At 37.0% G+C, this 17,885-nt stretch overlaps 1 protein-coding gene across 3 annotated transcripts in view; it reads left to right on the forward strand.

Annotated features, from left to right (window-relative positions):
- Positions 1–3,300: 3,300 nt before the first annotated feature.
- NCAPG2 (non-SMC condensin II complex subunit G2) overlaps positions 3,301–17,885 on the forward strand; it is a 53,190-nt gene continuing 38,605 nt past the window's right edge. For 2 of the 3 annotated variants that reach the window (XM_085317703.1, XM_085317705.1), the window contains exons 1-6: positions 3,301–3,436; positions 4,454–4,558; positions 8,914–9,105; positions 10,184–10,298; positions 10,804–10,961; positions 11,779–11,913. In XM_085317703.1, the coding sequence (XP_085173829.1) occupies positions 4,484–4,558; positions 8,914–9,105; positions 10,184–10,298; positions 10,804–10,961; positions 11,779–11,913 (675 nt within the window). In that variant the 5' untranslated portion in view covers positions 3,301–3,436; positions 4,454–4,483. Of the gene's footprint in view, positions 3,437–3,692; positions 3,758–4,453; positions 4,559–8,913; positions 9,106–10,183; positions 10,299–10,803; positions 10,962–11,778; positions 11,914–17,885 lie in introns of all 3 variants that reach the window. The other variant, XM_085317704.1, reaches the window with a different exon arrangement.

Here is a 17,885-nt window from a genome sequence, read left to right on the forward strand (position 1 = left end):
TTTTTTTTTTTTTTTTTTTTTTGTCAGAGTTAATATGGCCTTTGTTTTTCTTCTGTAGTAATTTTTTTCCTACTTAATCTCTTATACTCTAAGGTTGTTTCATGTTAATAATATAAGGAAGTAAGCAGTTTCAAGGTATAATCACACCACCATTGAAAACTGCCAGTTGCCTTTGAATAACGGATGGCATGATTGGCAGTATTACCTTCAGGCAAGGGGAGATCTGGAGAAGTTGAACAGTGTGAAACTTCGTTGCTCTCCCATGCTGTTCAGATTATTTTTCAGAGTATGTGAAGATGAAAAATAAATCAAAGGAAATGAAAGCATGTAAATTATTAACAGCCTGCCTCAGACAATGAGCAGATTTCATGGATCCTGTATTAACTATAACAAATTATATTATATATTCAAAAGAAAAGAAATAGGGGTAACAATTCTAAAAGGTATATAATGCATACAATAATATCATCAGAAACTTATCTGGAAGATAACACTGTAAATAGGAAATAAAAATAATATAAATATCAAAAAAGCACCATGACACTCAGGGAGTAACTTGTTTATTTTTACAAGAATTTATAATGCTGAAATATACAGGTTAAAATGGAATATTTGATACAGTCCAAATATGAAATTCTTGTGAAAGACATTTGTAATTGAGATCTCTTACGCAGGCCAGACAAGAGAAAAAAAGACTAGTTTATGATGAAGCAGTAATACAAAAGCAAATCTTTATTTGCTGTTGCTCAGCAACCATGTGTGGAGGGGCCATTTTTCATTTTTGCTTTAACTTAACTTGACAGGAAAATGATAATAAATATGAGATTATTATCAAAGGGTATAGATTATTTTGAACAGATGAACAGACATGTCAAAAAGAGGCATGTAATTTAGTAGCTCTTGAAAGAGAGAACATTAGGGAAACTGAAAAATGGGATTGTAGCTTCATTACTAGCTTGCAGTTCTTTTCCATTCTTCCAGCCTTTCTCCCCAAACCCGAAAGAATCCTACCAAATTCTATTCTGCATTTCTGGTTTCTCTACATAGTTCTTTTAAATGAATTTTTCAGTGTTATTCAGCCTGCTGTTATCTGTGTCAACTTTTAGTTTCAATAATATGAAAGAATCATTCTGTGGTTGCTATGCAACACAAATCATAAGCTAAAATATGTTTTAGTTTGTTTGCTAAATGGGAATGTGCATGACTAAATGCACCTAATCAGGTGACTTAATGTAGCATCTAATTAAAGGACTAATCAGTCCTAACTGATTAGTTAGTGAGGACTAACTCAGTCCACACAAGAGACAAAAAACAAATCTATCAGTTCAGTTCTAAAATGTCAAAGTTTTTTAATATAGACAAAAAGTATAGATATTTGCACAACAAATGTCAGTTTTCATACTTTTTATTTACTTTTACTATTGTACAAGTATGATGGATTGATCCTACAACTCATTTCAAGCAAACTGTTTTACGGCCTTTGCACTTAGCTGACTACCTAACTTAAAAGGCAAGTCCAGTGGTTCTCCTGGGACCTTTCCTGTGGTTGCCAGCAGGTAGATGATGCTGTTTGCTGGACTGGCTTTTCCACACTTCAAAGGAGACAAGCTTTTGTTTAGGTGAGACTACTGAGAATATGACTGAGAATGGAGAGAGTCGAGTGTTTATTTAGATTTGGAAGAAGAGAAGGAGTAGCACTGAATTGTCAGCCTGCAGGAGAGATGATGCTCAAGAGTAGTCTCCCGACTGCCAAGTCCTTCTGCCAGACTGTCCCTTCCTTGAGTAATGACCATCTTAAAAATTGCAAATAATGTAACACATTCTCCAACTGGTCCTTACAGTTATTTTCATCTGGCAAATAATTTCTTTAGCTTCTTTAGACCAGTAAGTTTTCTTTTAAAAACAGATGATTTTAAGTTTTACCTATCTTCTGCTAATGCTTTTCTGTTTTCAGTAATATTACTCATTTACTACATGTTTTTGAAGCAACATAGAATAGCATCTATTATACAAGATAAGCATAAAATAAACTTTATTTTTATCCTATAGTTTTGAAAGTATGTAAAAAAGTGGTTAATTAGGTTACTTGGAACTTAAAGACTTTTCCTGATTTAATTTTTAAAGTTAAACATGGGAGAAAATGTTACTGTTTAATTTTGAGACCAAGTAAGATTAAAGAAGATTCCATATCAAAGTATTACTGAAAACGTAACTATTTCTTTTTAAAAGAGTGAATTTCTACATATAGTATTCTTAATTAAATGGAATCTGAATCAGATTTTGCTTTTAAAATTACACTCTGGAAAAGTTCAATTAGTGTGAGAATTTTTTTAGAAATCGATGTTGATTTTATTTTTTGTTTGTATAGCAAAGCACATGGTCTGTAGTACAATCATACACTGAAAGTAAACAACTTTAGTCAAGCACCTAATTCTTCAAAACAGCTAACAACACTGGGAAATACTGAAAAATACAATGTTATTGGGAAGGCAAAACTGAAAAATATAAATTAAGCCCTTACCAAGTGACTAGTTTGTAAAGGAGCTCAAAACAAGTGGGACAGGTAATATTACAGAATGTGAAAGCTGTTTATGTTAATTCAAGGAACTGAGTCCAACTACTGCTGCCTGCTGCAGAGTAAGTTAAAAAAATATAAAAAGGAGCTATTTCCAGTTAGATTTTTTTTTTTAAGTGAAGATTTGTCGAAGTGGAAATGTCCTCTGGCCTACATACTTTCCCACAAACTCTGCTCGTTGGCCAGTTTTGCTTTTTGTTGCTTGGACAAGTGCACTCACCACGACCAAGATTAAAAGCATAGCTGTCAACACTAGCTGTTCAAGAACATTTTTGGAAAAAAAGCTGACGTAACAAACTGGATGCTGGGGCCTTTCTGAGGAAATGGCACGCGCTTTGGTACAAATACCCTGTCACTGCCACCCAAGATCTGTGGAAGAAGGCCTGCTGTTTCTTAAGCATATAAATGAATGTAATTAAACTTTTTTTATCCCACTTTGAAGTGGATGAGAGTTATGAGATGGCTACAGGAAGACAACAGCAAGCGCCTGTGCAGACTGACACCCTCTCCGCGACTTCACAGGAACGGGTTTGACGCCCCTCCGCCGCAGCGAGCGCCGTGACGGCGCCGGCGCGCGCACTAACGGCTGCGCCGCGCGCGGGCAGGGGGAGGAGACGGAGAGGAGGGGGGCGCGGCCACGCCCCTCCCCGCCGCGCCGATGGGCCCGGCCCGGCCCTGCGCACGCGCCGCGCGCCCTCGCAGCGGCGTTGCAAGCGAGAGGCGAAGCGGAGGCGGGAGTGGGAGAAGATCTCGCGAGACGGGAGAGGCGCGCGCTCGCCTGCGCCTAACGGCTGCCGCGGGAGAGTTCGAAACCGCCAGGAGAGCGCGCGGCGGCGGCGGCGGCGGCGGCCGGGTCTCTGTGTGAGTGCGGGGGGGGGGGGGGCGAAGTTGGAGGAGGAGGAGGAGGAGGAGGAGGAGGATGGCTGAGCGAGGCGCTGTCGCGTCTTTGGGCAGCCCCGGGGCTAGTGCTTCTTTCGGCTCTGGGAAGAGGCGCGTTGGTGGCGGGACAGTCCTACCGACACGATTTTCCTTGGGCAACACTGCTGCGATATTTGGGCTACTCTCCTTTGCTTCGCTGCATTTTGAGAGCGCCTTTTTTGTTTTCCTCTTGCGTTAGCTGCCAAAGGTTTTGGGAAGTGTAGCCGGTCTGTCCATGAGGATTGCTTTCTGTGAGAGTGCCAGGTAAGCGGCACTTGTAACTTGCCAGTTGCTTCCTCTCGTATTCGGGAGGTACAGCGGTCTGTGAGGCTGTGCAGTGAACCTGGTAATTACATGGCGAAAAGTAATTTAGTGGTTAATTTGGATCAGTTCCCTGTGTTAGCATCCAACATGTTTTGATGTGGCCTCACAGACAAGTGAGAGACAGCAGTAGAGGCTGTGTATGGTCGTCTTCCAGCTGATAGGGATAGGAGACTTTTGTCAGGAATCACCTTGGATGGAAAGTTGCAGATAAGTTAAGCTCTTAGTTTTAAAAAGTGATCTCGATGGTTTCCTGTAAGACCAACTGGACAAGACAGAGGAGGAGAGAACCTTGTGCTGCCGGTCAGTGCTTTTCGTGCAAGTAAATACTGCTGCCTGGAATGATGGCTAGCCAAATAGGGGATGTGTGTTAGAAAAGTTGTTCTTGTTAAAAGTGAAAGCATCAATTAAAAAAACCTACTTTTAAGACTTTCCTATTTAATAAAGGAATTAAAAACAGTACTTAAAAGTACTGTGGTCTCATGCAGTTATGAATCTAAACACTATAAATCAGGTTGAGGGGAGAAAGAGTATCTTATAGTGATTTGGATGAAAAGCATGAGCTCATACATTCTCATTGGGTTCAAGAATGACCTTATTTTGAGATGTAATACTCTTTCCTAATTTTTTTTCTTGTAGGTTTATAACACAAGGAAAAGAAAGACCATAATGAAGCGTGAAGCGTTTTTACAAGTTGTGTCTAAGGACTCACTTGAAGACTTCTTGCGTTTTACTCAGATTCCTGTAAGTAAGCCATGATACATGTGCATGACTAACAAATCTTAAGTCTATTAATAGTGCACAAATGTTTTGCATCCAAGAGGCAGAAAATTTTTCTCTGATACCTCAATACGTGCTAGAATAATAGCATGTATGCAGAGATAAAAACACTGTTGCAGAAAATAAGTCCAAATGATACTTAGTGGAGCTTACCTGAAAAAGTTATGGAATCTGAATTTTTTTCTGTTAGAAAGCAGGTAATTTTTAAATGCTTGGTTGTATATAGTTTGCAGGTTTAAAATAATGATTAGTGCAGCAAAAATACTAGAAAAATATTCATTTGATACTAATAAAGTCTTATTTTTAAAACTTTGATCTATAGAAGAGTAAATTTGTTGCTGTATGATTAATGGCAGTTAATATACGGACATAGCAAAGGTATGTTTCAGTAGCATTTGTTCATTAAGTTAATAGTTTAGACTGTCTACTTCTTTAGTCAATATATAATTGTATATAATAGTTCTTTCTACCACTGAGAATTCTAGAGATGTGATAGAGAGTAATAGATTGCTCTCTACAGAAAGAAGCAGAGAGAGGAACAACCACTGAAATCTACGAATTACAAATTCGTACTCCTTTTGTGTGTGTAATATTGCATGATAATCAGAAATAATGATTTGCACTGTGGCATTTTCCTCTAAATTTCAAACTGGTATGGAGACATGCTAGTCCTCCTGAACATCTCTTGCCAACCCGAATAGATGATATTGTCGCGTTTGTTTCAAGATTTCTGTCTTCCTCTCTAGCAGCCTCTCTATTCCATTATATAAAACACAAATATTATGAAGAGGAATCTTTTAAGTCTTTTTTCTGCTTTACTGGCTGTGTATGTTGAAAACTAAACTTTTTTTTTTTTTTAAGACTTAGTTTTAATTCCACAACTTCAAAACTCTTAAGGCTTTATCACATAACAACTCCTTTTTTATTTTAATATTTTTTTTAAACTCTGTGAAGCTTTTATAATGTTGTTTTGCTTGTCATTGTTTTACCAACGTCCCTATCTACCTTTTATCATTCTCTTTTAGATATTAATAAAGTTCTATAGTTATTTTATTATTAAGTCTTCTATTCAGTCTCAACTAATATAATTTCGTTTTGTTTTTTTCCTGATCTAACCAGTATTTTCCTAATATTCCCTTTGTCAGGATAAAATAAGTAGTACAGTTGAACCCCATGTCCACAGGGGCACAGATTAATTTACTAATATAGTATAAATAAGAAACCTATCATGTCTAGGATAGGTATGGTGCACCACGTAGTAAGCTTAGAATTCTAGAGCTTGTTTCTTTCCCAAACATTGTTCAGAGTCTTTTTGTCCAAGTATTTTGCAAGCTTTTCAATTGCACTCCGATGTGTAACTCTAGATGACAACTTTATTAATGGATTGCTATTGCTTGAAATCTCCTTCCCATTATTTTTCCCATTTCTCTCTAAATCACTTTACAAAGAAATTGTTCTCTTTAGGATAACATAGAATATTTGCTAAGTTTCGTTGTTGATGGTCATGTTATTTCTGCCTTCTCCATCCACTAACCTATCTTGACATACCTCTTGGTCTATTCATGTTAAAAATTGCTTTTCCATCTTGAAGAACGATATTATGTGTGTATCATTATTTTTCATCACCAGTTCACAAGAGCTGTCTTACAACGGTATGCTGCTGTATATTACTTGTGAAACTGAATTGCTTTGCCAAAAGAAAAAGACAGCCCTTTAGTATTTTTAGAAATAAACTGATTGACTTGTCCATTTTGCCACAGTTTACTAGCCTGTGTCCTTTTTGTTTCTAGGCTACAGTCCAATCCCATAAACCTAACCCTTGCAAATATTTCTGGAAATGGATTATCACCAGCTGTAAAGACTACATTGATTAAAACTGTCTTCATTCCTTTGCGGTATAGGAGCACAGGAATATCCAGATTACTTTTTGATTATCTAAGAGACCTGAGTTGTTTTATTCATTTCCTCTCCAAACTTTCAATGGAGAAGAGTGTTACGACTATGTTTCATCTTAGTGAACACTTTCCTTAAATAATTTTTAAATAATAGGCTTCCTTTCTGAAGGAGGCTGTGGTGGTATATTCTGTTCTTTAAAAGTCAGTGTATAGGTATGGAAAGAAGGAGAAAGGAAAGCAGCAAGACTCAAAAAATCCTTACTTTTCATATTGTATTTATGCCCTGCTTATTCTACCTATTTTGTACTCTAGTCTCAGAATTTGCCTTTTTGAAAAAAAAAAATGTTCTTAGCATTACTGCTTCTTCAACATCTTCAACATCTCTCATTCCTTCCCTCCTTTTAATCCTTGTTTGCTTTGGGCTTTGCTGTTTTCTTACTTTTGTTTTTAAAAGTTTGCTATCATATATGATGATACTGAGTCTCAAAATTTTTATGAAATGCTGTAATTTTCCAGTGTGAAATTTTCCAGTAAATACTCTTCCAATCCAAGAAAATACACTAGTTCTTAGCCATATACATGATGCGTATTTTCTTTTCTGTCGTCCAATGACACCTTTTCCCTAGGAGATTCTGGAATAATTCTACTTCATTTCATCCCAAGGAAGGGTCAGAAAGCTCTAGTCTTATTATGAATACGTTCTTTTTGAACAAAACAGTACAATCTTAATAACCTGTCTTCTGGGTTTGTTTGAAGTAGAGGCCTGGAGAACTCCTCATGCAGCCTTTACTTTACTGTCTGTGTTTGCAGCTGTAGAATGGAATAGACATGCTCCTATAAATATTTAACAGGATCTTTCTACTCTTAACCTTCTGAGAACCTTCTAATACTACCTGCATCTTCTGTTATTTTCTACTTTTCTTTTTCCCTTTAACTTTTTTCTTTTGGAATCTTATTTTAGTTTGCAAATGTATTAAAAGTATTTTTATTCCAAGATCATAAACCTTTTCCCTCTTTCTTACAAAATGTTTTTAATTCTATGGCTTGGCTTCACTGTTGCAAGTTGCATCTCTGAAGTTATCCATACCTCTTAATTTTTTTTTAATTTCTTCTCTGTTTTTTTTTTCCTCTGCATGTTCACAGGTTAGCCTTCTTTAATAGGCTTTCCACATCAAGTTGCATTCTCCTAGCAAGGGTCTTCTGAGGAAATAGTTCAGACTGGTCTCTTGGTGAAGTGGATATTCCACATAAATCAAGGCAGTTCCTTTATCTAATTAAATATGTCAAAGATGACGCTCCTCTTGGAGCTCTAGTTTCAAGGATATATGACCACTTAACAAATGTTGCCTGTATGTATGATTAGAAGTGAAAATATATTTAGGGATGTTAGCAGAAATTACATGTGTGATAGAGGAGTCCATCCTGAAAACTCTTGTAGTTCCACAAATGTGCTTTCTGCATTGACTGGACCTACATGGATAAAAAAGAATGTTTAACGGGGTGCCCAAACCCTCAATTGACCAAATTGCAAAGTCTTCTCTAATAGAGACTAACAGTGCCTGAAAGCCAGATCTGGGGGACTGTAACAGAATGGTTAAGGCTGGAAGGGACCTCTGGAGATGATCTAGTCCAACCCCCCTGCTCAAGCAGGGTCACCTGGAGCACCTTGCAAAGGATCGCATCCAGGCGGGCCTTGAATATCTCCAGAGAAGGAGACTCCGCAACTGCTCTGGGCAGCATGTTCCAGTGCTCTGTTACCCTCACAGGAAGTTATTCTTTATATTCAAGTGGAACTTCTTGTGTGTGCCCATTGCCTTTCCATTAAGTAGAGCTTAAGAGGAGAGTATGGAGTTAATGTGCTCAGGAATTATTTTTGATAGAGAAGCTTTAAAATAGTACAACATACAGAGTACTGCTTTACGCAGGTTCCACTCAAAGATCTGCAATCCTGTCCCCATGACTATACTGAATGCTAGTCGTTGCATTAGAATTTTATTTCAGAGCCATCATGAACTTTTATTTAAGATAGCAAAGCTGCAATCAAGGAATTTAATTCCATGCAGTTTTTAGCTTTTAAGCTAAGAATATGAAATTTCCTCCATCAGGAAGGAGGTATTGGGAACATGTGAGGCAGAATTCAATGTTACAGGGACATGGTTTATGTTCAGTAGTGTCACTATCAGGGTTAAAGACTTTAGACTTAAAAGGGTTACTGTATTTTCCTGATAATAAGTTAGCAAACAGCAATTTCTCATGCTGCCTTTTAAAGAAATACAACTTCTAGGATGTACTTTATTAACGCAAAGAGGTGGCAAGTAATCCTTAATCTCAAGGAAGATGTTAATTTTAGGAAATATGATGATGAAAAATAAGCCATTATACTGATGCAGAATTGTGGTGTAATGCCTTATGATCACTTCACAGAAAAATACATTTGATCCTTTTGACTTGAATGAACTACTTCAAGAACTGCCGAGAAAACAAAAAGAAATACTATGGGAGAAGCTGACACATCTATTGACGCAGATTTTGATGGAGAACCCCGTGGAAACATGGCAGAGGACGGAAGATGATGAAAGTAGTGATGATATGGAAGTTGAGAAAATTCCAGAAATGGTAAAAAAAAAAAAAAAAAAAAATTTGAAATAAAAGTATGACAAGTGTTTTGTATTCACCTAGGAAATTAAGTGGAATAACTTTATAGCATTTGCAAGCATTCAAAGGTTATTAAACAAGGTCAGTTCTAAACATCTTTTCCCTGCCACATTCATAACTCACTTCTTAAATGTTATGCATAGCTGAGGTTGTGGTCAGTCTATACAATAAAAGAATAGATTTTCTGATAATTTTAATAATGAAAGATGGGACTTAGTTTTGTCATTGCAGTTGGGTGGGCTTTTTGTGTGTTGAATTACTTCCAGTAACCAAATGTTCTTTTCTCAGATGTGCCTTAAATATTTGGCATATGCTATAAGAAATTCTAAAAGCAGTCAAGAACACTAGTGTGTATTTCTGTTTCCCTACCTCTTCTGGTATATCAGTTTATTGAACAAGATGAAGATTATAAAATCTAGATTCCTCCCTTAAATTATATTTGACTTGTGCAAAAACTCCATGGCTCAGATCCTAGTACATTGTGGCTTCTGCGCTGTAGTCTGCGAACTCTTGAGAATACCAGGGAAAAGGTTTAATTCTGAGGGGAAAAAAATCTGCCATGGGGAAATTGTTGGTGTGAACTAGGGGCTTTTAAGAAATCTGTCCTATATGCAGAGACCAATAGAATCATGTGCCTGGATCTGAAGTCACCAGATCTAAATTTTTTTCTTCCGTTGCATAATTCTGTAAGTTAGGGTCTTTCTAACTCTGAAATTGAGTGTATTTTATTGCAGATCAAGTTTTCTGTGGAGGAATGGATATATTTGTACAGTCAGCTCCAGCCAGCAGATAATTAGCTAAAAGCCTTTTTCAAGTATTCTGAAACCATTGTATTTTAAAAGCTATGCTGTTGTCTTTACTTATTTTATAGGTTTTAGATGCCTATATTTGTTCAGAATAGAAGCTAAAAAACATTTCATTTTTGCCTTTCATTACTAAGGATTATTTCTTGTCATAGTTATCTTCAGAATATAAAACAGACTGCAGAATATTTTTCTCAGCACTGCTTTTTTCTCTTTTTTTTTCTTTCTTCTCCCAGAAACAGACTGTAGCTGTGATTCAAGGAGTGACAGCTGTAGTTACTGCTTCCATACCTGTAATAGATGAAAATGTGAACTACAAAGCTCTTCTAGAATGTGTTTTTATATTAAATGGTATGTACTTGTCTATCATGGAATATGACTTTATGCTGTTTTTTACTGGATGAGTATACTAGGCTTTTTGTTTAAATTCTGTTTCCTAGTTTGGTCAGGTAGAAGGATAAAAGTTCATGCAGATGTGAGTTTTCATTTATGAGACAAAATTAAGGGATTGTTTACTTAATCAGTGAAGTAGTCTAAAAGATGGAATTTAAATAATTTTTTTTCTCCTCATCTGTGCACTAAATGATAGATAGCTGTTCTTATTCTTATATAGCTTATAGTATTTTTCAAGCAGAGCTTAAGATTCGATTGTTATTGATCCAATAACTTGGCCAAAAGCTTAAAATTAACATACCTGCCTAGATACCCACAATCGGAAAAAGTCATTTTCAATAAGATGTATAGACTTGGGAAGAGCTAGTAGACAGTGTGAAATACACTTGGGGAACTAACAAAGTAATATTTTATGGGGTTAATATAATTCATTGCAATAAATAATTACTTTATACTGTTGTAGGTGTTCTTCCTGCATTACCTGAATCTGAAAAAATTCTACAGGGTGCCATCCAGCGCATATGTGAAATGTGGTGGGAGAAAGGACTGGAAGGGAAGGAGCAGCTAGGGAAAACAATATTTATTATACTGCTAAGAAAAAGCCTTAGTAAAGCTGCTACGGTATGGTGAAGTTGTATTGACTTCTAAATTACTACTGAATATTTTAAGAAACATAATTGCACATAATTCTTTTTCTCAAGTTAACTTGTTTCCACTATCTTAGTGCTTTCCACCTAATGATCCCATAGAGTGCATGTTGGTTACAAAGCATCTTTTTGGGGTTGCTTGCACAAACAACACTTTAAAATGTGGTCTTCTCTAGAATAAACTTTAAAAATTCTTAGCATCAGTATCACAAGTGAACTGTTACTTCACATTCTTTTTTTAATTCACTTATTTCCGAACTCTACTAACCAAGATTTCAGTAGGAGTTAGTGCTTTTGGTTAATTCAGATTTGAAGTACTATGTTCAGCAACTCATAGATACCTTATGTGGGAAACTTCATTTTCTGTTAGTCTGTATCACTTTACAATAATTTCTTTTACTTACTTCTCTGATTAATTTATTGAAATCCTTCTCTAGTTTGTGAATTACTTAGAGCAAAATGACATACATCTTTTGCACTGCTTTCATTGCATGAAATTTCAGAAGTGACATGCTTTTTTATTCTTTTTTTTGCATGAAATGTCAGCTTTCTTCCTGTACATTTTCAGTTGTTGGAAGTCAGTGTTTCCGCAGTTATGCATTTTTTTAATCTTTTCCCTGTAATAAAAGTGAAAGTGAAAGCTCTTAATTTTGCAGTCTGAAAATCTTCTAATATCTGTACCAATGCATTTCAAATCTAGTGTTTAAAAATCCTGTAGTTGGTTCTTCACTTCAAAGGTATACTTATTTCACTATAATGCAGCAGGATTTTTTTTTTCCCCCTTCTATCAGGGTGCAGATATAGTTCGTCTATGGAATCTACACCAGACATTGCTTTGCTTTGATTATGACTTAGAGGACAGTAACGAAGTCAAGGACTTGTTGCTTCAGTGTTTTATGAGTGTTAAACACATTAAGAAAGAAGAGGTAAGCAAAAGTTTATTCTACTCTGCTTTTCCATGGTTCAGTTTTGGTTACTTGTGGTGGTTATGCATTAAGCATCTTTTTAAGATAGGATATATAACAATACCAGACAAATTAGCTCTGATTCCAAGCTATGAACTGGTGATGCTTCTGGGTTTTTTTGAAAACACTTTTTTTCCCCTTTCTTTAAGAGTATTTGTCTAAAACATCACTCAAGTTCTTAATAAGAATCAAGTACTTTGCTCCCAGTGCATCTGCCTCAATACTTGAAACCATGCCCTGTTATAACTCTCCTTTTGTACAAGTCTTTCTTTTACTGGATACAAGTAATTATCAAAAAAAAAAAATTCTCATCTAAATGATTCCATGCTGCAGCCTGTTTTAGAAGTATCTTGAGATGAACTCAATTTCACAGCAAAAAGATAATTGTTGTTTTTTTTGACTACTTAAACTTTTCCTGGTGAAGAATTGCTGTATTGCAATTTTTAGTTTGTGGCAGTACACCAAGGTAGTAGTACCCAAGCTTGCTTTCTGGTTAGATGACAAGACAGTTGGCTCAGACATTGGCTCAAAAGTTCCAGCTGCGTCTTGTCTGTTTAAAATACATCTGTTCCCTTTCATGTGTACTCCTAATATAAAGTGAGTTCTTGGACTACTTCATGATTGTGACACTGTGGGCAGGTGGGGTTTTAAAATACTGGTAGGGAAGGAACTATGAAATGTTTGATAGACCAGATTTTGGATACATGACACTTAAGTGTTCTTTTTTGATATTTACACATATCGTATCTTAAGATATTTTAGTTTTAACTAAAACTGAGATGCAAGAAGGCAATGAGAGAGGTGCAAAATGGAGGGAGAGAAAGTGTAAGTGGAGAAAGGGCTGTAAGGGAAGACAGGTTTAGACTACTGATTTAAATTTTTTTGATTTATTTTATTATAAGTAATTTTTGGTCCTTGAAAAAAGTATGTACTTGATTATGTTCTTTGCAGTGCTTAATGTCTTTAGTTACATTTAATTCTGTAAAATTACTTTTTATTTGAATCCCTATGTCACTTTAATATTTCCTATTTGTAAATAATTGAGAATTAGATATGCTAAACAAAACTGTAGTATCTAGGTTTCAGCAACAACTTGTAGACAATTTTTTTTAAGAAGTTGTGGGGCTTTTTAATAAAAGCCATATTAAATACTACTGATGGGGTTTTTTTTTAAGGAAAGTTTGCAGTCTTTGGATGAAACAATAAGGTAACTTAATTTAAAATCAAAAATAAAATTAAATTTTAATTATTTAAAAATAAAACTTTTTTTAAAAAAAGAAAGGTGGTAATCAGCGTTGGTAGTGAATCTTTTTCTTAGCATGTCTTTACAGATCTCTTTATTGATGCACAAAATAGGAAATTTTGATCACGCTTTGCACCCTTTTCTGCCCTAATTTAAACAAACAAACAAACAAAAAAAACTCTGCCCCCCCCGCTGGCAACTCCTGGTCTTTTGATGTTTTGTGACATTTTCTTTTTACCTATTTCTGGGCACATAGTGACCTTTACTGAAGTCTTTGACCTGGCAGGCAATCCTTAGTGCTTTAAATTCTTAACTCTGAATCATTAGCTTTACTGCTAGAAAGATTGACTGAAAACAGCAGCTGCCAACCAAGAGCTGAAATTGCATTCTATTGGTCCATCCACTGCTGCTTGATAAAGGTGAAAGATCTTAATGAGAGTTCACAAATATAGACCTTTCCTGATAATGGAGAGAACTGATGAGAAGTTTGGACACTAAACTACTAGTATTTCCTGCCAGGCATCATTCTGGGTGCTGAAAAATCTGAGGGAATTGAGGGGCCAGGGAGCTTTCTTAGTTCCAGAGAATAACTTGTTAATATTGCCAGGGTCTGTCTATTAACTTAAGCCTCTTTATAAAAAGCCTCAGACGTCACTGGTGCTGCTGACAGGTCCAGAGTCATTATGCCAGATTCAGTTCTGGACCTGTTCTTCTGCTCTTGTAGATCATGGTGGTAGGCAGAACTTCACAGGAGGTCTCTCTTTTCAGGGCTTCCATCTCTTAACCCCCAAGCCTGATACGGTCTAATGTAGTCAAGAATGCTCAGGCTGTTTTTAGTTTTGTTGTTGTTGTTGGGGGTTTTTTTTGCAAATAGGAGTGCCCTTTTTCATCACAAAGTTTAACCTGTGAGGGAGGGGAGGTAATATTTCCTCTTCTTATTTAGGAACACTCAGAAAAATTAAGTAATGTTGTTGAGCATTGATGTTAGAATTGTAGAGTTTGTGAATCTTGGAGATCATAGTCTAACCTCCTGCTCAAAGCAGGGTCAACTACAGCAGGTTGTTCAGAACCTTGTGCAGTCAGGATTTGAATAGCTCCAAGAATGGAGACCTCTCAATGTCTCTAGACAGCCTGTTCCAGAGTTTTATTACACTTGGAATAAAAATGTTTTTCCTTATGTTTAAATGGAATTTCTTATATTTCAATCTGGGTTCACTATCTCTTGCCGTCTCACTAGGTACCACTGAGAGGAGTCTGGTAGGAGTTTGGCTCTTCCTTCATTGCTCCTTCTCATCAGATATTTATACTGATGACACTGATAAGATCTGTCCTGAGCCTTCTCTTTTCCAGTTTAAGCAATCCCAACTCTCTCAGCCTTTCCTCATGTGACAGATGCTTCAATCCCTTAATCACATTTGTGGCCCTTCAGCACGTCCATATATCTTTTTGTACAGGAACCCAACTGCTGTACGCAGCACTCTGATACGGTATCAATAGTGCTGAGCAAAGGGAAAGGACCACCTCCCTCGACCTACTGGCAGCATTCTTTCTAATGCAGTCCAAGATACTGTTGGCCTTTATCTCAAGGATACATTCCTGGCTTGTGTTCAACTTTGAACACCAGCACCCCCAGATCTCTTTCTGCAAAACTGATTCCTAGCCAGTCAACCCCCAGGCTGTGCTGGTGCACAGATTTATTCCTCCCTTGGTATATGACTTAGCATTTCCCTTCGTTGAACTTCATGAGATTACCGTTGGCTATTTCTCCAGCTTGTTAAGGTCCCTCTGAACAGCAGCACAACCATCTGGCATATAAACCACTCATCCCAGTTTTGTATCCTCTGCAAACTTGCTGAGGGTGTACTCTGTCCCATCATGCAGTGCCATAAACGATGATGTTAGAGTACTGGTTCCAGTACTCTCCATTTACCTTTGGGCACATCTCTTCACATTTTGACCTGATACTCGAACATGTGCAGAAGAATCCATGCAACACTTCCGAAAATGCAGTACAGTGGCAAGTCATGGGTGTGTTTTTGTTGTTTATTTTTGTTTTTTTTTCTTCCACCCCTCTCCTCTTTCATTTGGGAAATGGCTTGCCAACTCTAGTTCTATGTGCTTGGTTATTGCTACAGTCAGGCAAGCTTTTTTTTTTTTTTTTTTTTAATCATCAAACAAGGCTTTTTCCATCAGTCACTGAGTTGTACACTGTCTACAAGGCATTTAGTTCACCTTTGCGATTTCTTTAGTGATCTATCGTGGTGCTATAAAACTATTCTGCATTGCAGGTCCTTCTGTTTTGGGATTTTCTGTCCTGAGAGAGTTCACTGAAAATTTAGTTTTAATGACAATCCACCTCTTGAGTGTTCTCTGGTTTCCCCGTCTTGGTCATTTGACTAATGATAGATTTCTTTTAGCAACATGTCCAACATTCACTTGCTATCTCTTCTGATCTTTTCCTTACCTTCTATAAGTGAAATGCTGTAAGTCATAGCTAGTATCAACGTAATGACTGAATGCTTTGAGACCAATCTGAACTCCTATACATCAGTGCTAGTATTCCATGAGAGAGTATTCCCTACTGCTTGCAGGTTTGTTTTACAGATCCTAACAAAAGTATATCTCATTCTTTTTAGAATACACGTTGTAGAATGCAGCTCTATAGTATCTTAAGATGATGTAATTCCAGGCTGCTATGATCCTGTGTTGCCACAGGCTAGCATTCTTATTTTCCTCTCCCCAGAATGTCATGGGCCAATTCAAGGAGCTAGCTGATTAGCTTTTTCCCCTCATAGAATTGATTTGCAGTCAGATTAATTCCCTGAACTTGTTCATCATATGCAAGCAGAAAGGGAGGGGGAGGGTCAGAAATATGGTAGCCTGGTTTTAAGTCAACTTAAGTTATTAGGAACTGGATGTTTACACTTCATTGAGACATCTTGGAGTTCAATTTTTCTGCCTTCCCAGATTGTGCTATTCTGCGCAAGCATTTCTCCAAGGCTTATTTCTGGGCTACTTTGGTGAAGTGACCCTCTGAATATATCTGTGTGATTTATGAATCCATCCCTGTTCAGGTGGAGTTTCTACCTGAACAGCTTGAGAGCTCAACAAATAAATTACTGTGTTTTAGAGGTAGTTCAGTTCTTTTTTTTTCCTTAATTTTTTGTGTGTATGTAATTGAGAGTCACAATGTATTGTATCCACAAGCACAGCAGTATGAGATGCTCTTACATGGTGTTTATGCACCAACACCAAAGATGACAAGTTCACAAACTTCTGTTCACATGTCACCAGTGTATTTCCCAGGATATTGAAAATGTTGACAACAGTAGTTGTTTTGGATCACTGGATGACAAGCAGCAGATTGATCCTGAGAATGGGGGTGAATACCTCTAATTTAATCTGTTGAATTCTAAAGCAAAAAAGAATTGTTGAACTGAACTGAGCATTGACTTTGGTTGCCTTCATCATTTCATGGCATGGAAAGCTGCTTTGTCCCTTTTTTCGTTTGTCTTGCTACCATGATTGTAGAGTTTGAGGCTAAACTTCTTGTATTTACCTGATTGAGACAGATCAAGACTCCCTTGGCCTTTTTACTTGTCAGGGATGTTGATGGAGAGTGTACTACTGGGACTTACAGGTTGGAGATGAGTGGCTCTTTTTATTTGATCTTTTTCTTTCTTGATAGAAGGAGCTTTTATCAGCAGGAAGGATTCCACCAGACCTGCAGGCAAGAATCTTAACACTGTTTAGACTTGATTCTGATGGTGCTGATGGTCTTCTGAATTCCTGCTTGATCTGAAGGCATTTAAATGATCAGTTCCACTAAATGCAAGTTTCTCCCTATAATTTTCCTTCCCTCAACCTTCCTCTACAGTAGTCCAGGTCAAAGTGCATCTGGCATTATGTTCTTTATTAGAAACCCTGTTTTCCTTCAGTTCTGAAAATAACTGTTGGTTTTGCTCTTGATGGGAGCACCTTTGAACTTCTGCTAATGGATCAGAGTGTTTCTTAAACTCCTGCCAATTGTTCTTTATTATTGCATCTCCTTATGATTTTTCCTGATTCCTTTGGCTAGAAAGCTGAAAGGTACACAGGGCACTTAGAACTGACTGACTTGCTCTTGGATATGATGAAACTTTTTCAGAGTTTCAGCTCAGAAGTTGGATGCCTTCACTATAAGGATGACCCAGAGCTAGACTTAGCTGTGTAGATACTATCTGTATCTCTAGTTCCGTGGGCTGATCTTGCTGATTCCAAAAGAGTGAGAGCTTATTTCCTCCATCCACAGCCTTCCACTGCCTTGTCTAATGAGCAGCAGATTGCTATGAGAAATGTCATTGCTACTTCCAGCTTGCTAAAATGGAAGAAAACTTAGGCAGGAAGAGCACTGGATATAGTTTTCTGCTATAAACAAATTCAAAGCAACTCCGGAAGATCTACAGTATTACCTTTTATGAGACAATATGAAAGGAATTGCCTTTGCTTATCAGAGCATTTATTTTCATCTGTGGCCTAGCTGTTCTATGCAGCTTTGCTCAGTAATATTTCCATATCTAATGCTGGCTGAATTGTCAAACTATTTTATTTGTACTGTCACCAAACACTTCACCATTATGGTGTTATCTGGAAATGACATTGCACTTGACAGAACTCTGATGAGGTGGTTATCAAGAGGACTCTGAGATGG

This window comes from Rhea americana, unplaced genomic scaffold (assembly GCF_003343005.1).
Source record: "Rhea americana isolate MKP2758 unplaced genomic scaffold, rheAme1 scaffold_50, whole genome shotgun sequence".
Classification (NCBI taxonomy): domain Eukaryota; kingdom Metazoa; phylum Chordata; class Aves; order Rheiformes; family Rheidae; genus Rhea; species Rhea americana.